The 20,617-nt window shown below is 38.5% G+C and overlaps 2 protein-coding genes across 2 annotated transcripts in view; both read left to right on the top strand.

Annotated features, from left to right (window-relative positions):
• Positions 1-20,617, top strand: part of LOC311052793 (glycerol-3-phosphate dehydrogenase [NAD(+)], cytoplasmic) — a 346,962-nt gene that overhangs the window by 293,071 nt on the left and 33,274 nt on the right. The window lies entirely within an intron of this gene.
• The window catches only part of LOC311054055 (angiotensin-converting enzyme-like), a gene marked incomplete at both ends in the record, with an annotated part of 41,341 nt that overhangs the window by 6,940 nt on the left and 13,784 nt on the right, over positions 1-20,617 (top strand). The window contains 8 exons of the mRNA XM_084069935.1: positions 863-1,035; positions 2,259-2,482; positions 2,941-3,085; positions 3,887-3,985; positions 4,621-4,743; positions 7,591-7,790; positions 11,991-12,132; positions 15,296-15,369. Of these exons, the coding sequence (XP_083926061.1) occupies positions 863-1,035; positions 2,259-2,482; positions 2,941-3,085; positions 3,887-3,985; positions 4,621-4,743; positions 7,591-7,790; positions 11,991-12,132; positions 15,296-15,369 (1,180 nt within the window). The remainder of the gene's footprint in view (positions 1-862; positions 1,036-2,258; positions 2,483-2,940; positions 3,086-3,886; positions 3,986-4,620; positions 4,744-7,590; positions 7,791-11,990; positions 12,133-15,295; positions 15,370-20,617) is intronic.

The following is a 20,617-nucleotide window of genomic DNA, read 5'->3' as shown; positions in this document are numbered from 1 at the left end:
TTACATGTGTTCCAACGCAACAGAGTGGAATTTGTTACATACCCAGAGCCTAATGTATTCACAAAGACGGGGATCTCTTGAGGGGGTTCCAAATGGACCCTTACAGGCCTGTAACTCCGAGAGTGTACAAAATGGAGCCAAATGGACCCTCACGGATCTATTTCGTTCCATTTCTACACTCTCAGAGTTATGGGGGTCCTTGAAAAGTTTGAGAACCACTGATCTAGGAATAAATGACAATTCCATTAATAATTGTTAAAGTGCAGCTACAAGTTAGTAAAATAATAATGTAAATAGTACAGAAAGAGTATAAAACAGTTGCACAACATCAACTGAAGCATAATGTCATGTAAATGACACATCTACAAGCTCACAACGCGTCGCAACGCAACGCATTGTGAGCTTGTAGATCGGCTATTTTCAACATGCAACCAAGTGTAAAATCAGCCATTACGACGCCATCAAGGCACCGCCAAAATACATTAGTACTTTAGTCGACTATAATCTTATGATATTTAGTCGACTAAAACTGGACAAAAACTAAAACATTTCAAGATGACTAAAATATGACCAAAACTAAATCAAAATTTGCTGTCAAAATCAACACGGCTCTACTCCTTCCTCCATCAGAACTATAATGTCACACACATGTTCCTCTATCTCCATCAGAACTATAATGCCACACACATGTTCCTTTATCTCCATCAGAACTATAATGCGCCACACATGTTCCTCTATGTCCATCAGAACTATAATGTCACACACATGTTCCTCTATGTCCATCAGAACTATAATGTCACACACATGTTCCTCTATCTCCATCAGAACTATAATGCCACACATGTTCCTCTATCTCTATCAGAACTATAATGTCACACACATGTTCCGTGTTGCTGAGGAGTTCTTCACCTCGTTGGGTCTCATGGAGATGCCTCCAGAGTTCTGGAAGGAGTCCATGCTGGAGAAACCCACCGACGGACGACCGGTGGCATGTCACGCCTCCGCCTGGGACTTCTACAACCGTAAAGACTTCAGGTTAGCGTGGTTGGACATCGTTTAACCCATTCAATCCGGGAACGCATCATTTTAAGATTTATTTGGCTATTAAAAACAGATGCAGATACTGTATACAAGCTCATAAAAATGTTAACTCAAATCTGTGCTTCTGGGGGTCCCTGGAACAACATATTTTGAGATGGGGATCCGCGGCCAAATACACATGGAAAGGTTTGAGAACCACTGATATTATAACAACATACGTTTTTTCAGAAAACTGTTAGGATTTAGAAGACATTTGTAGAATCCCCAGACGCAAAGATTTTAGTTGCAAATGTTTTCTTTAAAGAGGTGGTGCCATGGTTTTGCACTTTTTCTGTTTTTCATGTGTCTATGAGGTTGATAGAACTTCATTAAGCCCCCTGGTGGTGTTTTTATGGTGTTTTATGTCTTCTCTGACTATTTTGAGTTTCTACCTTGAGGGTCAAACGTGCCAATAGAAAAACAGCCCTTTAGTGACATAGTAAAAATATACCCTCCCCCTCATTATCATAACACAGCAGGTGTGGGCATGAGGAGGAGGAGGAGGAGGGACTAGGACAGGTGGGTGGTGCTAAGGTGGTGGAGGAGGTGCTAAGGTGAGAGGTATATACCAGGTATACTTAATGAACTGGAGGTGTGTCCACATAATTTCAACAATTTCTGTACACTTTTTTGAAAAAAATCTTCCTCCTAGTATAACCATAATACCTGATGATTATGTTTTAGGGGTGGGGGGGAATCACTGAAAATCACGGCACCCCGTCTTTAAAAATATATATATTCAAAGATTTGCAAACATTTTCAAGATAAAAAAAAACATAGCATATCCACAAGCTCATAGTGCGGCACTCTGTGCCACACTATGAGCTTGTATATCTTACCACCTTGCAAGAAAAACGTCTTGGTTTCCTTTACCGTTTGATTTTTCTCCTTGCTCTCCTTGTCTTCCCAGCCTCTTTCTTTTCTCTTTCTGAAAACAACAAAATAATATGGAGCTTGCATGAAAACACATTTCACCCACTTCAAAGGGACAGTTCACCCCCCCCAAAAAAGCACTTTTTTATCGATTAGTCACACCATGGAGACTTGAATTCATTGATATAAGTCATTTTAGGGGTGAACTATCCCTTTAAGTGGTTAATATACTGTGTTTGCCAGCAAAGTAGCAGATCACCGGATGCAATAATAATCAGTGGTCTGTCTGGTTGTTTTGTGTGTAGGATCAAGCAGTGTACCAAGGTGACCATGGACCATCTGTCCACGGTGCATCATGAGATGGGACATGTGGAGTACTACCTGCACTACCAGGACCTGCCTGTAGGGTTCCGCAGCGGAGCCAACCCTGGCTTCCATGAGGCTATAGGAGACGTGATGACTCTGTCCATCTCCACACCTAAACATCTGCAAATCCTTGGCCTACTGGATTCTGTCACCAATGACCCTGGTAGCATTAACTCATTGAGTGCCATTAACGTGTTTCATTATGATTCCTGCTTCAGCCAGTTCAGGCCCACATCTGTCTGACACAGACAGTGCAATTAATAACTAAAGACATATACGTGTGTGTGTGTGTGTGTGTGTGTGTGTGTGTGTGTGTGTGTGTGTGTGTGTGTGTGTGTGTGTGTGTGTGTGTGTGTGTGTGTGTGTGTGTGTGTGTGTGTGTGTGTGTGTGTGTGTGTTAAAATAAATGCCATTCCTGCAAAGTTGAAGCGATGATGTATATTGACAATATGAAAGAGGATGATGCTTATATTATTCCTTTGGACATGAGCTAGATTAGTTTGTTGGATTTGATCCTATAGGTACATGTGGTCTCAACAACTAGACAAAGACGGCAATAAACAATGGCATTGTTTATGCATAATACTGTAAGGCTAAACACTGCATTGTGTTTCCGCTCAGAGAGTGACATCAACTACCTGTTGAAGATGGCTCTAGATAAAATGGCTTTCCTTCCGTTTGGCTACGTCATCGACCAATGGAGATGGAACGTGTTCAGCGGGGATACGCCCCCAGAGCGCTACAACTCTGAATGGTGGCACCTCAGGTAGGATTTCAAATAAATTGCTTTTAAAAAAAAGTCATGCTATGTAACATTCGTTTTAATATTCTTTTTGACGACACCTCTTGTAGCTCCGTTGCCATTATAGTGTATGTCTATCTATACTGTTCAAAGAGGAATACATGCTACAACAAGTTGTCAGAAACCGTATTGACTTTGAAATAAATAGATATAATAAGTATGTACATTTCTGGTCCCTGCATCATTTTGCATTTAGAGAAGTTGTCTAAAACACATTTATGTGGAATTATTATTATTATTATTATTATTGTGAAAAACAGCAGTGAATGATTACATCAAAAATAACTTGTTTAATTGAAAGAAATATATACATTATGACTTTAACTTGTATTCTTTTCAAGTGTGACCCTTTTCATAATATTGTTGTTATGTGTAAATGTAAAGCAATCTGGGAAGCCATTTGGTAAAAAAAAAAAAAAGCTGAATCTGTCTTTATGAGATTATGTGAAACGGGACCTATATGTAAAAAATCCACCAAGTCACATTATTTGTGCAAAGCAGGCTTGTCAATAAAGGTGTTCCTGAATGTAGGATGTAGGAGAATATCCATTTATATGGTTATATAAATATGGTTGGAAAGGAGCCAGCTAAGGGGTACCAACTCCAGAAATGCTGTTGAGGATGGATGGATGGATGGATGATGAATGGATAAATATGGTTAACTTCAAAACAAACCACCATACATACACTGTATCACATGGACAGAAATAATGGCTTTGACTCAAATAAGCCACACCGATGCCATTCTCTTGTTCCTTTTTAAAGGACAAAGTACCAAGGAATCTGCCCACCCATCAAGCGTACAGAGGAGCACTTTGATCCTGGAGCAAAATACCACATTGCTTCAAACACGCCATACATCAGGTATACATCAGCGGGTTAGGAACCAACGCCTTTTGTACAAGCAGATATGAAAATACCTTATAAATATTCATCTGGTCGCCTTGCATGAAATCAAACTATTGTAACAGTTCCTTGTGTTCAATCTTGGGCTGTGATGTTCATCAACATCTTAAGACTATTTGAAGATACTACGGCAATTAATTGTCAGTGAAGTGCAAAATGTACTCAAAAGCAAATAGCTCTTTGTTCTGATGCTAATCATTGCTATAGAATGTTTGTTCAGTAACAGGGGTTCTCCACGTCTAGCTCTTGAGTAAACAGAAAATACATTTTCAGGTCGGGATGCCAATTTCGTCCTGTCAGAGAGTTGGAATTGTCAAACTATAAAACTGAAATTGATAAATAGTTTCTCTCTCCTGAATGGATGGAATTGTTGACCCACCTGAAAATATATTCTGTGTTTACTGAAGAGCTAAAAAGACAGGAAGATCCCTGCACAAACACTATACACAGCAATGATTAATATCAGAATATACAAGGAACGGATTCTCAATAACCCGACGGCAGTCATTTTTTTGGTCTCTTTTGTATTGAATGTTGTGTAAATACAACTAAACTGAAGTAAATATAAAGGCGATGAAACATCTCCCCTGCAGGTATTTTGTCAGCCACATCCTGCAGTTCCAGTTCCATGAGAAACTGTGCCAGGCAGCCAATCACGTGGGCCCCCTGCACACATGTGACATCTACCGTTCCCGGGAGGCAGGAGCCATCTTAGAGTAAGTCGTCCTATACAGAGTTTAATATATAGACACACACGGGCTGGCACGGGCGCCTACAAATCCTCCGTTAGAACGATGAACTGCAGCTCTCAATGCAATCTCTCTGAGAGGCATTGTAAAATACCGTCATTTCACTGGTTAACTACTGAGGCTGTAGCGATTTTTTTTGTGTTCTAATAAACTGTCCCATTTGTTTAATTTATCCTTTTTAATGTCCCATATCTGTCATCTCGATATACTGCCCACAGTATACTATAATATACTCCATCAGTGTGTCATCAGTGTGTGTACTAGCATCTGAAATCTAAAGTTTAAGTGGTCGCATGGTATATATGTCACGGACGCATCCCTTGAGGTTTTCAATACCCAGATATGTTTGTGTCTCTCATGGATAATTTTTATAGGCTATTTATTTTGGACAATTATCCAAACAGCATCTTGCAATACTATTTGTATATTAATACTATCCTGGAGAATTCACTAAGTAGTTGAAAATGTCGGGATATGTCACTCCTCCATTTAGTTGGGTTATTTCCCCAACTTACATTCAGGCAAGTTAATACAACAGCAGTAAACCCACACGTTTTAATTTGTCTTGTACCGTCGGAGCTCCACGGTAGGTAGAAAATAAATATAAACCTATGAGATGTTCAAAATATAGACATGAACAAAGTCAGTTGGGATTTGGATGAGAATTCATAGTCGGCGCTCGGTGCTCGTAAAGACAGTGATGTCACTGAAATGCGACAACTTGTCTGTCTGCCGTCTACCCTCTGCTGTGTTAATATTATGGGTAATCCATTAAAGTGTCAAATTAAATGTGAAACACATCAACTATTAAGAAAACAAGAAGATATGTTGACAAAGACAGTTCATACATTTGGAAACATATTTTTATTTAAATTAATATCGTCTCCAGTTAATGTAGGAATATTTTAAAAGTAGGCTCTCATATCCTCTCATAGGGAATGCATTGTCAGCTGCAGTTCATAGTTCTCACGGACCTCGAGTAGCGGCGCTGTCTCAAAAGTGGGCGTGAAATTTGTAGTTCCCGTCTGTCTCTATAGAGTTATGTAGAGTTTATCTTATATAGAGTTTATTATATAGAGTTTATTTTATATAGAGTTTATCCTATATAGAGATTATTATATAGAGTTATATATATATCGTCTCTGTCTTGAGGAAACCTGTCCAAAACTGTTGCTTTTCAGGATTCAAATAAAAAAATAGCAAAAGTAGCAGATCTGCAAGCTCAAGCTTGTAGATCTGTTACTTTTGATACTTACAGTATGTGTGACGCTGTAGTATGATCAAATTAGCCTGGTTCCAGACGAATCTGGCATTGAAAAAAAGAATTGCCCCTCGGCAGATTAGATCTGGCCCCTCTCAGTTGAGAGGGGCCAATCAGGGTCCAGTATGCAAATATGGGTCGGTTTATCACCAGAGGCATTTGTTTTATCCGGCCCTTGGAAATGCACCTTCAATGCAGAGATTCCAGACTAATATCTACACAGTGATATACTGATATTAGTCTGGCCATGCCAGGCTATGATCAAGTAGGACGTTGATTTACAATTAGAATAGTTAAATTATGGAGACAGCCCGACAGCCATGATGTATAGTTTATCTTATATAGAGTTAATTCATTTCACAAACATCATGGAACAACCATTCCCAACCTGTTGGTCAGGGATATCAAAACCAAAACATGGGTGACTTAATAACTCTTAACCACGTGAACGCTAGCATCCTTATGCTGGGGCTAACTTTCGGCAAAATAGCAGATCTACAAGCTTTTTAGGTGAAGATATTTAGTGTAGAGCAGTGGTTCTCAAACTTTTTCATGTGAAGGACCCCCAAATTGACACTTATTAGCCCACGGACCCCCATTTAAAAAAATATGCCAGGGACCCCCATAAGAGAAGATTTTTTACAGCTCTAGCAGTGATTCTCAACCATTTTAATTTCAAGGACCCCCAGTTTGACATGCATTAGGGCTACAGACCCCCATTTAATGGCATTTCTATCACTTGGGCCGCAATTTATATTGTAAAATCTATGTCAATTTAACTCTCAGAGCTACAGACCCATAAGGCCCATTTGGTGCCTAATCTATCATTTAGCTGGGGAACTCCCTCAAGGACCCCTCGGGGTCCCCGGACCCCACTTGGAGAACCAATGGTGTAGAGCACAAACAGGAGGGGGGCCATGCCCCTTATATATACTATACACACATATGTATTCTGAAACCCGCCTACCAGTGACATCATCGGTAGGCAGGTATGGTCAGTTACATTTTTTGTATTTATTTGTATTAATGCGAGAACGATGGCTTCTCTTTCAGCATATATGCTAACTTTCCAGGAATAGAAAGCCTGCAGTTTCTATTAGCTTCAATTCCCCATTGATGATGTCACTGGTAGGCAGGTTTCTGAACTGATACCATATTAAAATGAGCATTAGTGAGGACCATTTTTTTTTCAGACAGCAGATCCACAAGCTCATAGCGGGATGATATAAAAATGATATATATATTTTTAAAGCAAACATTTGTAACTCAAATCTTTGCTTCTGGGGGCCGATTCCTGGAACAAAATGTTTTACAAATGTCCGCTTTAAAAAAGATTTGCACACACTTTCACGACTTTTAAAAAATAGCAGATGTACAAGCTCATAGGGCGGCACTCGGTGCCGCGCTATGAGCTTGTAGATCTGCTATTTTTGAATAGCCAAAGAAACCCAAAATGACACAGATGTGTTCTCGGATTGAATGGGTTAAATAGTTAAATTAACAATGAACTGTTGCAGCCCTACAAAGAAGTGAGATCATTTCAATAATTCCAGGACGGTGCTGAAGTCTGGCTCCTCCAAACCCTGGACTGAGGTTCTCCAGAGCGCCCTGGGTTCCAACAAGATGGACGCCGGGGCTCTGATGAGATACTTTGATCCCATGATCGAATGGCTCCAACAGCAGAACGTGAATGAAACCTTAGGGTGGCCCGACCTCACCTGGGTGCCCCCCGTCCCTGAGGGCTACAAACAGGGTGCTGGGTGGTAAGAAGGGATTTGACGGGTTATAATGACAGACGTGTGTCTCTAAAAACATGCAATGTAATGATGGACACAGAGTTAGAATTAACATACACACACACACACACACACACACACACACACACACACACACACACACACACAGACACACACACACACACACACACACACACACACACACCAGTGTTGATTTTGACAGCAAATTTTGATTCAGTTTTAGTCATTGTCTTTTGAATCAAATTCCATTTAGTTTTAATCATATTTTAGTCATCTGAAATGTTTTAGTTTTTGTCTAGTTTTAGTCGACTAAATATCATAAGATTATAGTCGACTAAATCTACAGTTGTTTTAGTCAAGAAAAATATATGTTGGCGGTGCCTTGATGGCGTCGTAATGCCTGATTTTACACTTGGTTGCATGCTGAAAATAGCCGATCTACAAGCTCACAACGTGTCGAGCTGCGACGCTTTGTAAGATTGTAGATCTGCTATTTTCAGAGCGCAACAGCCGAGCGCAACCAAACATAAAATGACTTGTCTTTTAGTTCTACTGGATCACTTCTCCACTAGTCCCCATTTAGTTTTTATTTGTTGACAAAATTGTCAAAATATTTAGTCTTAGTTTTAGTCATCGTAGCTTAGTTTTTATTCAGTTTTTATTTTGTTTTCGTCAGTGAAAAAAGGTAGTCGACGAACATAGTTTTAGTCGATGAAATCAACACACACACACACGCACGCACGCACGCACGCACGCACGCACGCACGCACGCACGCGCACACACACACACACATACACATACACATACACGCACGCGCGCACACACACACACACACACACACACACACACACACACACACACACACACACACACACACACACACACACACACACACACACACACACACGTGGAAAGAACTTAAGTAGATTTACTCAAGTACTGTACTTGAGTACAATTTTGAGTTTTTTTTTACTTTCCTGGAGTATTTCCAATTTTCAGTACTTTTACTTCTACTCCACTACATCAGGCAAATATTGTACTTTTACTCCATAATTATTTGAACACTAGTAACTGTTAACACTAACAGTTACTAGTTACTTTGGAGATTTTGATTATTATTACAAAACATACATTAACCACTTATATATATACATACCCTATATACATTTCGGCCATGATGAGACACATTGTGAGCTTGTAGATCGGCTATTTTCAAAAGATTTTTATAGATTTGAAAACTTGAAACGGGACATTCTGCATAATATATAATTTATGTCACAGTGAATGTAAATAAAATAAAAAATATGCATCTTTTGCCCATTTCAAACCAATGTTTAATGAAGTCATTACACTGATCAAGACCTTCATTCCCATACATGGTAAAATATGAAACACTGTCTTCAAATACAAATAGAACTGTTGAGAAACACAGTTTTAAAACGTCTCTCTTCATTCATGTTTGTAATAAGTGTGTAAAGTTCATACATTATCACTGTCAAACAAAGATCTGAATAAATGTTCATTCAAATACATTTTCAGAATGTTCTCTATTCAAACTCTGCAGTATTATAGAATGAGTCTCTCCAATCATATCCACTTATTATAGAGCTCATTTAAAACAACAGGGTTGAACCTAAATACTAAAATTAGACTAAAAACAGAGTAAAACTATACAAAGTGTAAAAACATAAGAAAAGGATAAAACAAAAAATGTAAAAGGTCCTAAATGACAGCAAAACCACACAATATAGAGACATAACTCTCAGTCTGGGTTAAAATGACACTCCTATAGTGATTATAACTAACCAGTGGTGTAAAGTAACCAAGTACATTTACCTAAACTTTAGTTACTAGTTACTTTGCAGATTTAGATTATTATCACAAAACATACATTAACCACTTCAACCCTACACAATGTGTCGCGATGCGACGCATTGTGAGCAGCTTGTAGATCTGCTATTTTCAAAAGATTTGTATACATTTTATATATTTAAAAACTTTTGAAATAGGACGTTCTGCATAATGAGTACTTTTACTTTTGTACTTTAAGTATATTTTTACCAATACCAATACTTTTACTCAAGTAAAACATTTGAGTACTTTTTCCACCACCTGAATAAGACTAAAAACAGAGTAAAACAACACAAAGTGTAAAAACAGAAGAAAAGGATAAAACACAAAATAGTGAATGTGAAAAGTGATAAATGACAGCAAAACCACACAATATAGAGACATAACTCTGTCTTTAAAAGGACGCTCTCATATAGTCATTATGGCAATGGCAAACAGAAAGGTCTTTTTAGTTTAAAATTGCAAACAGTTTTCTTTGAGTTTGTTCCAGATATGTGGGGAATATCTGTATGCATATGTAGTGAAAAAACAAACTCAATGGATTTTGTGTCCTCAATATTCTGAATGAGGAAAACAAGTCCTAAGGAATTGTATGAAGGGAGTGACCAGCTGGTTCTGAAGGCCTCTGATACACATGGAGTGATCAGCTGGTTCTGAAGGCCTCTGATACACATGTAGTGATCAGCTGGTTCTGAAAGCCTCTGATACACATGGGGTGACCAGCTGGTTCTGAAGGCCTCTGATACACATGTAGTGACCAGCTGGTTCTGAAGGTCTCTGATACACATGTAGTGATCAGCTGGTTCTTTGTACCTGACAGCCAGGAGTTTGATGGGGAGGACGTTACGTGTGCAGAGGAACACGTTATTAACACATGCTCATGCATTGTGAGCGTGTAGATGAGCTATTTAGACCAGCGACTCACAACCTGTGGGATATTGCAAGTATACCCCAAGTAATTGGCAAAACAATAGGATTATATTGATAATGTAACATTATTAAAACAAAATGTTTTGATTGATTACTTTATTAGTCAAAAATGTATTACAAAACTAAAATTTGATGACCAGTGGAGTCTCTGGTAGGAGACTCAATGGAAATGGAAATGATTGGCTTAGGAATATGACAAAAGTAAATCTCCATGAATTCAAGGCTTCAAGGTGAGTAATGGATAGAAAAAAAATCATTTTGGGGGTGAACTACCTCTTTAATGCTAAAAGGATAACACAAAAAAAGTGGTGGGGACTTGTTTCCATTGTGGTTTTATATGTAATTTATTTGGTTGGTTATGTCGGTTCCATTGATCCAAGCTGGAACACAATCCATTGATTGATCATTAAAACAAACATGCTCTGAACATGCATGCGGCCCACCCATAGGACCACTTGTGTTAAGTGGTCAGGTGGGTGGGCCGGGCGCTCAAGTGGCGCAGTGGTAAAGTGACTGACCACCACAGCGGAGGTTGTGGGTTCGAATCCACCGTGGTGCATCCGGCATTGAACACGATTGGTCCGTGTTCGGGGGGAGTGAAGCCGGGCGGGGAGTGATATTTGTCACTGTACGTACTCCTACAGCAGGGAGTGTTGGGCGGGAGGAGTAGGTACGAAGGCTCTACGTCCTCCCGGTGGGGGCTCCTCACTGGCAGGTGAGTCAGTAGGACACAACAGCAACACAGAAATGTGTGAGGTGAAGAATCAATTGGTGAAACGATTACATTGGGGAGAAAAAGGTGTAAAAAGAAAACCAGATGGGTGGGCAGCAAACGCTTTCTAAATGTTGAAGTGAAAATTGAAAATGGGTGAAGTGATCCTTTAAAAGGATCCCTGGCTGATAAGCCTTGTATGCCTTAATACATTATAATTGCCCTCTATAACTAAAATTAAAAAATAAAAACACCTTAAATATTGTATTTATTTTAGAAATAGTTCATCTTTTACTCAACGGGGAAAACACCCGTCACAAGTTGATGATGTCATCTGTCCATGTGTGGTCCAGACCTATGGTATGGAATGCATGTGCTGACTTAAAACCAACTTAATACTTCCTAATGTTAATATGAGCATCAAAACTATATGTAAAATATTACACTATTAACACACATGGACAAATGACATCATCAACCTGCGCCTGGCGTTTTCCCCGTTGAGTGAAAGATTAACAATTTCTGAAATAAATAAAATATTGAAATGTTTTAATTTTTGTTATAGAGGGTAATTATAGTGTATTAAAGCATATAAGACTTATTAGCCAGGGATCATTCTAAGTGGTTTAAAGCTCACTTTTTGTTGTGGTTTAAAGCTCACTCTTCCTCTCCCATTTCTTCTTCGTGTCTTCCTTGTGGAAGATCCTTCCATCAGCCTGCTGCACCCACTTCACTTTGATGTCTGCTGGCGCCCCCTGGTGGTCCTTCATGTTCTGCTTCAACTGAGACACACAGAGCAGAATGATTCTGATGAACAGTGTCTGGTCATCATCATCATCTCTTGGTGAGTTATACATGGTCAGGGGTTTGATTACCACACAGGCCCAGGGGCCCAAGAGCTCAGGAGGCCCTTAGCCCAGAGCCTTTGCATGAATTGTCACTGGTAAACTTTGTATTTATTGTCAAATAAGTTCTTAGCTAATGAAATGAAGTGAATAAAGACCATTACTGCATCAAAAGTAACAAACTATACTATAAAAATGGTCAAACATTGGCCAAATTGTCAAATAATAAAAGAAAGAGGCAAAACAATATGAATGACAATAGTTGATCTACAAGATCACAATGGCATTGTGAGCTTGTAGATCAGCTATTTTCACAATATTTTATCTGTGGAACCGAGTCAAACTAAATATAACGCCTTCAAATCCTACAATTCCAAGTGCTAATTGTCAGGGTGCGGGGTCCCCGGTTCAAATATGATTCTTTTGGGGGGTCCCCGGTTCAAATATGATTATTTTGGGGGGTCCAACAGGTTGAGAACCACTGCATTAGCTAAAGGACCAATTATATGAACAAAAGGCTGAACACGGGTGAAATGCTCTTTTATTTAATAATCATACCTGCTCCAAAATGGCCTCTTGTACTGCAGGGTCGTTCATATCCAGGGCGGAGTTTACGTTCAGCTTCACTCTCAACACTTGTTTCTTCACTGGAACTTTAGAAAGAAACATCAGATGTCCGTTTACAGTGGTGGAAGCTAAGTACATTTACTTAAGTACTTTACTTAGGCAAAATGTGGAGGTATTTGAACTTTACTTGAGTATTTCCAATTTCCAATACTTTTACTTCTACTCCACTACATCTCAGAGACAAATATTGTACTTTTACTCGACTACAATGATTTGAAAATTTTAGTGACTAGTTACTTTTCAGATATAAATTATTATATTATAAAACATACATTAACCACTTTAGCCCTATGTTTTCAAATATTTTAGTAGTTTTACTTTTGGTAGTTTAAGTATATTTTGATGTCAATACTTTTGTACTTTTACTCAAGTAATTTTTATTTATTTGTTTTACTTTTACTAGTAAGGGCGCGCTCCCACCGCACTTTTATTTTACCTCTGGGGCAGAATCTGCCAATGCTTTGTCAGATTCCTGGTCTTGCGGATTTTTTCCAAGAATCCACGCATTTGTATTGACAAAGCATTGGCAGATTCTGCCCCAGAGGTAAAATAAAAGTGCGGTGGGAGCGCACCCTCAATGCAAATGCGTGGATTCCTGGTCTTGCGGATTTCTTCCAAGAATCCACGCATTTGCATTGACAAAGCATTGGCAGATTCCGCCCCCGAGGTAAAATAAAAGTGCGGTGGGAGCGCGCCCTAACAGAGTATTTATATATTGCAGTATTGATACTTTTACTTAAGTAAATCATTTGAGTACTTTTTCCACCACTGTTCGTTTCATTGATGGAATTCAGATGCTAATCAATATTCTTCACAGTATAATGAAGTGAAATGAATTTAAAATATTTTTTTAATAATGTTCTTCCTTATTTCTCTTTGTCAAAACGGAATGAAGAAAACAAATCAAATCCAAAGTAACATTCATATCTTGACCTTTGCCCTCACTTAAGTACAATTTTGAGGTAATTTTACTTTACTGGAGTATTTCCAATTTTCAGTACTTTTACTTCTACTCCACTACATCTCAGAGGCAAATATTGTGCTTTTACTCCACTACAAATATTAACTTTCGTTACTTTGTAGATTTTGATTATTATTACAAAACATACACTCAGCCCTGTATACATTTTGTCCATTTGAAAATAGCTGATCTACAAGCTCACAATGCATTGCGATGCGACGCATTGTGAGCTTGTAGGACTGCTATTTTCAAAAGATTTTCATACTTTTGAAAACATTCTGCACAATGAGTACTTTTACTTTTGGCACTAAGTATTAAGTTTAAAGTGATACTTTTGTACTTTTACTCAAGTCAATTTTGAATTCTGGACTTTTTACTCAAGAAAAAATGTAGAACTTTTCCCATCACTATCAGTTATCACTTACCGCTGTAGCAGATGAAGGAAGTTTTATGGTCACAATTGTTGTCGCCCCATCTGGACCCACTGGCAAACACCATGTCAGCACATGTCTCCCTCAGATCACCATTTGGTTGCCCCGTCATCCAGTACCTGAGCAGTGGTGGAAAAAGTACTATTTTTTTTACCAAAGTAAAAGCATCAATACTGCAATGTAGAAATACTCTGTTAAAAGTAAAAGTCCGGAAATCTAAATGTACTTGAGCAAAAGTATAAAGTATTACCATCAAATTGTACTTAAAGTAGGCCTACCAAAAGTAAAAGTACTCAGTGTGCGACTGTGCGCTTGTAGATTTTCAAATGGCTGAAATGTATATCGGGCTGAAGTGGTTAATGTATGTTTTGTCATAATAATCACAACAAAGTAACTAGTAACTAAAGTTTTCAAATCATTGTAGTGGAGTAAAAGTACAATATTTGCCTCTGAGATGTAGTGGAGTAGAAGTAAAAGTACAGAAAAATGGAAATACTCCAGTAAAGTAAAAATACCTCAACCTTTTACTTAAGTACAGTACTTGAGTAAATGTACAGAGTTACTTTACACCACTGTACCTGAATGAGGAGCTGCTCCCATCGGACCACTTCCAGGAGTGTCGGTACAGACCGATCCAGTAGCGCCATCCAGAGTCCATGATCTTCTGGATCTCCTGGTGCTCAGCCTGGTTCCTCACACTGGCCAGGTCTGTGTGTTTCTCCCTGCACTCCCTCTGAGCCTCGGACCATGTCAGTGGCTTTTGAAGTTTGATGTATTTCCTTATTGGCTCTGAAAATAAATAGGCCTGAAGTGGTTAATGTATGTTTTGTAATAATAATACAAATCTACAAAGTAACTAGTAAAGTTTTCAAATAATGTTAGTGGAGTAAAAAGTACAATATTTGCCTCTGAGGTGTAGTGGAGTAGAAGTAAAAGTACTGACAATTGGAAATACTGAAGTAAAGTACTTCAATCTTTTTTACCTAAGTAAAGTACTTGAGTAAATGTAATTAGTTACTTTCCACCACTGCATCTCACCTGTGTCGTCGAAGCAGATGGAACGGTATTTCCCTGCACAACTGAGAGCATAAAACACACCATCATATATGACACAACAACGTCCACCACTGCTTGGTTCACCAGGACCCCAGTTCCTGTACGTGCGTTCCTCTGCATCGTTGTAGAAGCGTTCATCTTCCAGAGACCATCTCCAGCTGGTGACATCGTTGTACAGGCCTATCCAGGGTGCCTTGAAACAAATGACATCAAGGATCATTAACCCTGCTGTGTCCCTACTCTCAGCAGTGGTGAAACAAGTATTCACATTAGTAAAAGTAAAACTATCAATATTGCAATCTAGAATGTCCGTTATGAGTAAAAGTCTGGAATTAAAAATGTACTTGAGTAAAAGTACAGAAATATTGGTATCAAAATGTACTTAAAGTACCAAAAGTAGAAAGTACTCATTATGCAGAATGTCCCATTTAACAATTTTTAAAATGTATACAAATCGTTTGAAAATAGCCGATCTACAAGCTCACAATGCGCCGCATCGCGACGCATTGTGAGCCTGTAGATCAGCTATTTTCAAATGGCCTAAATGTATTTAGGGCTGAAGTGGTTAATGTATGTTTTGTAATAATAACACAAATCTACAAAGTAACTAAAGTTTTCAAATAATTCTAGTGGAGTAAAAGTACAATATTTGCCTCTGAGATGTAACGGAGTAGAAGTAAAAGTAATGAAAATTGGAAATACTCCAGTAAAGTAAAAATAAATACATCAACATTGTACTTAAGTACAGTACTTGAGTAAATGTACTTAGTTACTTTCCACCACTGCACCGACGATCATTAACCCCTGGCGTCCCTATTCTCAGGCAAAAAATAAATAAAATATATATATATATAAAAACAAGTACATATAGAAGAAAGCATAAAGAAACAAAACAAATGTGCAGTTTATTTTTTAAAGAACAGACCCCCCCCCCCCCCGTACATGAATTTTTACTTTACTGGAGTACTTCCCATTTTCGGTATTTTTACTTATACTCCACTACATCTCAAAGGCAAATATTGCTCTTTTACTCCACTACAATTATTTGACAGCTTTAGGGCGCGCTCCCACCGCACTTTTATTTTACCTCTGGGGCAGAATCTGCCAATGCTTTGTCAATGCAAATGCGTGGATTCACGCAAGAGCAGATTTTTCCGCTTGTCGCGCAGACCTTGCGTTTATCCGCTCTGCACGAAGAAGCATAAATCTGCTGGAGGCAGGAGCTGATTTTCCCCCTCTGTCCAATCGGGTGAGTCGAAGGCGGACCGTCCCAAGACTCAGGAAGCAACATGGTGCTCTCAGTGGACCAACTGGTTGTAGCTGTTGCATCTCACCCAGTACTTTAGGATTTGTGCACTTGGGGTTCGTACATCTACATACACATTCAGATTTAAAATATAAAGTGCTTACCCTATGGCCACGGATTTTACAATCATGTACGGGCCCTCAGAAGTACCCGTATCTTCCGTATTGTTCAATAAAAAGCATTTTAATCGATTGGTGGCCATTTTCCCATAGAGTTATAATGTACCAACAGTGCAATACACCTTTCAACCGCTAAGGTCGCGCAGTTGAAAGCATACGGAGAAAATGACCACTGATTGGATTAAAATGCTTTTTATTGAACAATACGGAAGATACGGATACTTATGAGGACCCGTACATGATTGTAACATACCTGTGGCCATGGGGTAAGTATATTATTTTTAAAATTTGAATGTGTATGTAGATGTACGAACCCCAAGTGTGAAAGTGCAAAGACATTTTTTTGTCTAGTGGCTAGTGTCTAGTGGCGGTGCGGGCTACGGGCTACGGGGACGGTCTTGAATGTGAGTGACAGGTGCGTCACAGCGTTTTTTTAGAATCCGCTGGCTGCAAAAAACTGTGGCCGCGCACAACCTGCGTTTAACAGCAGCCAGCCAACTTTTGGTGAGAGCGCGCCCTTAGTTACTAGTTCGTTTGTAGGTTTAGATTATTATTACAAAACATACATTATCCACTTCAGCCCTATATACATTTCAGCCATTTGAAAATAGCAGATCTATGAGCTTGTAGATCTACTATTTTCAAAAGATTTGTAAACATTTGAAAACTTGTGAAATGGGACATTCTGCATAATGAGTACTTTCTACTTTTGGTACTTTAAGTAAATTTTGATGCCTATACTTTTGTACTTTTACTCAAGTAAAAATTTCCAGACTTTTACTTGTAAGGGCGCGCTCCCACCGCACTTTTATTTTATCTCTGGGGCGGAATCTGCCAATGCTTTGTCAATGCAAATGTGTGGATTCTTGGAAAAAATCTGCAAGACCATGAATCCACACATTTGCATTGACAAAGCATTGGCAGATTCCGCCCCAGAGGGAAAATAAAAGTGCGGTGGGAGCGCGCCCTAACAGAGTATTTCTACATTGCAGTATTATTACTTGTACTTAAGTAAAACATTTGAGTACTTTTTCCACCACTGCAAAAGGGAACAGACACGTAGAAATATTTACTCTTTTCTGGTGTGTAGTCTGTTTGCAATGTCTGTTTGCAATGCGTTGCGTATATGTATGTATATAGGGCTGAAGTGGGTTAGTAATATGTTTTGTAATCATAATCAAAATCTACAAAGTAACTAGTAGGCTAAAGTCTGCAAATACTTGTAGTGGAGTAAAAGTACAATATTAGCCTCTGAGATGCAGTGGAGTAGAAGTAAAAGTGCTGAACATTGAAAATACTCCAGTATAGTAAAAATACCTCAAAATTGTACTTAAGTACAGTACCTGAGTAAATGTACTTAGTTACTTTACACCACTGGTTTTAATGGGTTAGAAAAAAGTAAAAAGAAAAAGAAAAGAGAACTTTTTCCACCTCTGCATGATTCAAAAGGTGGTGTAAAAACTGAACAGATAAGTAGAAATATTTACTCTATACAGCTGTGTATCCAGTTTGTCCACCATACGGTCCAGTGTGTTGACGTCCTCCAGGGTGTGTACAGTAGCCAGGTCTGTGAACTTGTCCCTGCAGAACTGCTGAGCATCTGTCCAGTTCATTGGGTAACTTATAAAATGGTACTGATGAGTGACACATAAGGACAGGGTCCACAGCCCTGTAGGATAGAACACAATACAATACAATATATATGTTATTGTCTGCTATACCATCACAATAGGCCCTATGCACAGCAGCCATATTGGGAATGAATTGGGCCCCTTCCTTACATCCTTCACAGGTGTTACCAATGATACTAATGAAGGCTCTGTTCCGTTCTGGCCAGGGTGCTGATATCGTGCATGATGGCTCACTAGAAACACTCCATTTTGGTTCCCAAATGGCCCCTTATGGTGGGTGTGTAACTCTCAGAGTTATGGGGGTCCTTGAAAATAAGACAACCACTATGCCACACTAAATGGAACAGAGCCTTAATTAGTATCATTGGTAACACCTGTGAAGGAGGTAAGGAAGGGGCCCAATTCATTCCCAATATGGCTGCTGTGCATAGAGCCTATTCCATCAGTGTTGATTTCGTCGACTAAACCTAAAAGACTAAATATAATGACAATTTTGTCAACAAATAAAAATGTTAATGAGGGACGAGTGGAGAAGAGATCCAGTAGAACTAAAAGACAAGTCATTCTATGTTTGGTTGCGCTCGGGTGTTGCACTTTGAAAATAGCAGATCTACAAGCAAGCAAGCTCACAACGCGTCAACCAAGTGTAAAATCAGCCATTACGATTCCCTCAAGGCACCGCCGACATACATTTTAGTCGACTAAATCAACTGTAGATTTAGTCGACTATAATCTTATGATATTTAGTCGACTAAAGCTAGACAAAAACTAAAACATTTCAGATGACAAAAAAATGACTAAAACTAAATGGAATTATATTCAAAAGACTATGACTAAAACTAAGGTATGACTAAAACTAAAATATGACTAGAACTAAAATATGACTAAAACTAAATGGAATTTTCTTAAAGGCTATGACTAAAACTAAATCAAAATTCATGCTGTCAAAATCAACACTGCTATCCATTGTTTTCTTAGCGATTATTTTATCGATTACTTTTTTAATTCATATAAAATGTGCTGAAAATACAATACTATAGAGCCCTGTGGGACTCCGGTCAACCATATATACTGAAATAGTTTAAAGGACAACTTTGTTTTTTTTACAACCAAGGTTTATATTTTAGCTTGTAATTAAAGTAAATAAAAGATGAGTGTTAATTTTTTTTCATTTACTGCTTTCTATAGTTTTAGCAATTTTCGCGATATTTTTTACAGTGTGTGTCTAGTGGGCGGGGGCATTCTGTCCGGTGGTTAAATATGTCATTTTTTACACAATAACCCAGCGTTTTCTTTATTAGTAATTACAGAAGCTTGTTTCTAGCCCCCAATAACTCACATCTGGCCATCAAAGACCGCAGGACCTTTTTTTATTGTGTAAAAAAGGCATATTTAGCCACCGGACAGAATGCCCCCGCCCACTGTAAAAAATATCGTGAAAATTGCTAAAACTATAGAAAGCAGTAAATGAAAAAAAAATAACACTCATCTTTTATTTACTTTAATTACAAGCTAAAATATAAACCTTGGTTGTAAAAAACCAAAGTTGTCCTTTAAATGGTTAAGGCAGTCGTGGAAAGGGAACTCAAATGTTTTACTTAAGTAAAAGTATCAATACTGCAATGCAGAAATACTCTGTTACAAGTAAAAGTCCGGTATTAAAAATGTACTTGAGTAAAAGTTCAAAAGTATTGGCATCAAAATGTACTTAAAGTACCTAAAGTAAAAGTACTCCTTATGCAGAATGCCCCTTTTCAAGTTTTTAAATGTACACAAATCTTTGTAAAACAGCAGATCTACGAGCTTGTAGATCTGCTATTTTCAAATGGCCAAAATGTGTATAGGGCTGAAGAGGATAATGTGTTGTAATAACAATCAAAATCTACAAAAGTAACTAAAGTTTTAAAATAATTGTAGTGGAGTAAAGGTATAATATTTGCCTCTGAGATGTAGTGGAGTAGAAGTAAAAGTACCGAAAATTGGAAATACTCCAGTGTAAATGTACTTAGTTACTTTCCACCACTGCCTTCATATTAACCGTCAGTCATATAGGAGAATATAGCAGCACTTACCTGTTATGGTCACAACACACAACAGAGCCTGTGTCTTCATTCTCCTCTCTGCCGCCTCCTCTCTTCATGTGACTGTAGACAGGGCTTAACGTTAAGCTTTAATAGATGAATTCAGACCATTGGAGTGTCCATGTTCCCGCCTATCTGTTTGATTCCCCCACCTTTCATTCAAAACATTCAAAGTGGCTCCTCAGGTCACGACTCACTGACTGCAAAGGGATTGACATTAATCGCTTAATCTCCAATGTTTCCTTTTCTGGGCACAACATCTATTACTATAG

Source organism: Gymnoscopelus microlampas (assembly GCF_963454915.1).
Source record: "Gymnoscopelus microlampas genome assembly, chromosome: 10".
In the NCBI taxonomy this organism is placed as follows: domain Eukaryota; kingdom Metazoa; phylum Chordata; class Actinopteri; order Myctophiformes; family Myctophidae; genus Gymnoscopelus; species Gymnoscopelus microlampas.
Note: the sequence above shows the minus strand (reverse complement) of the source record. Positions and strands in the feature narration are given on the sequence as shown.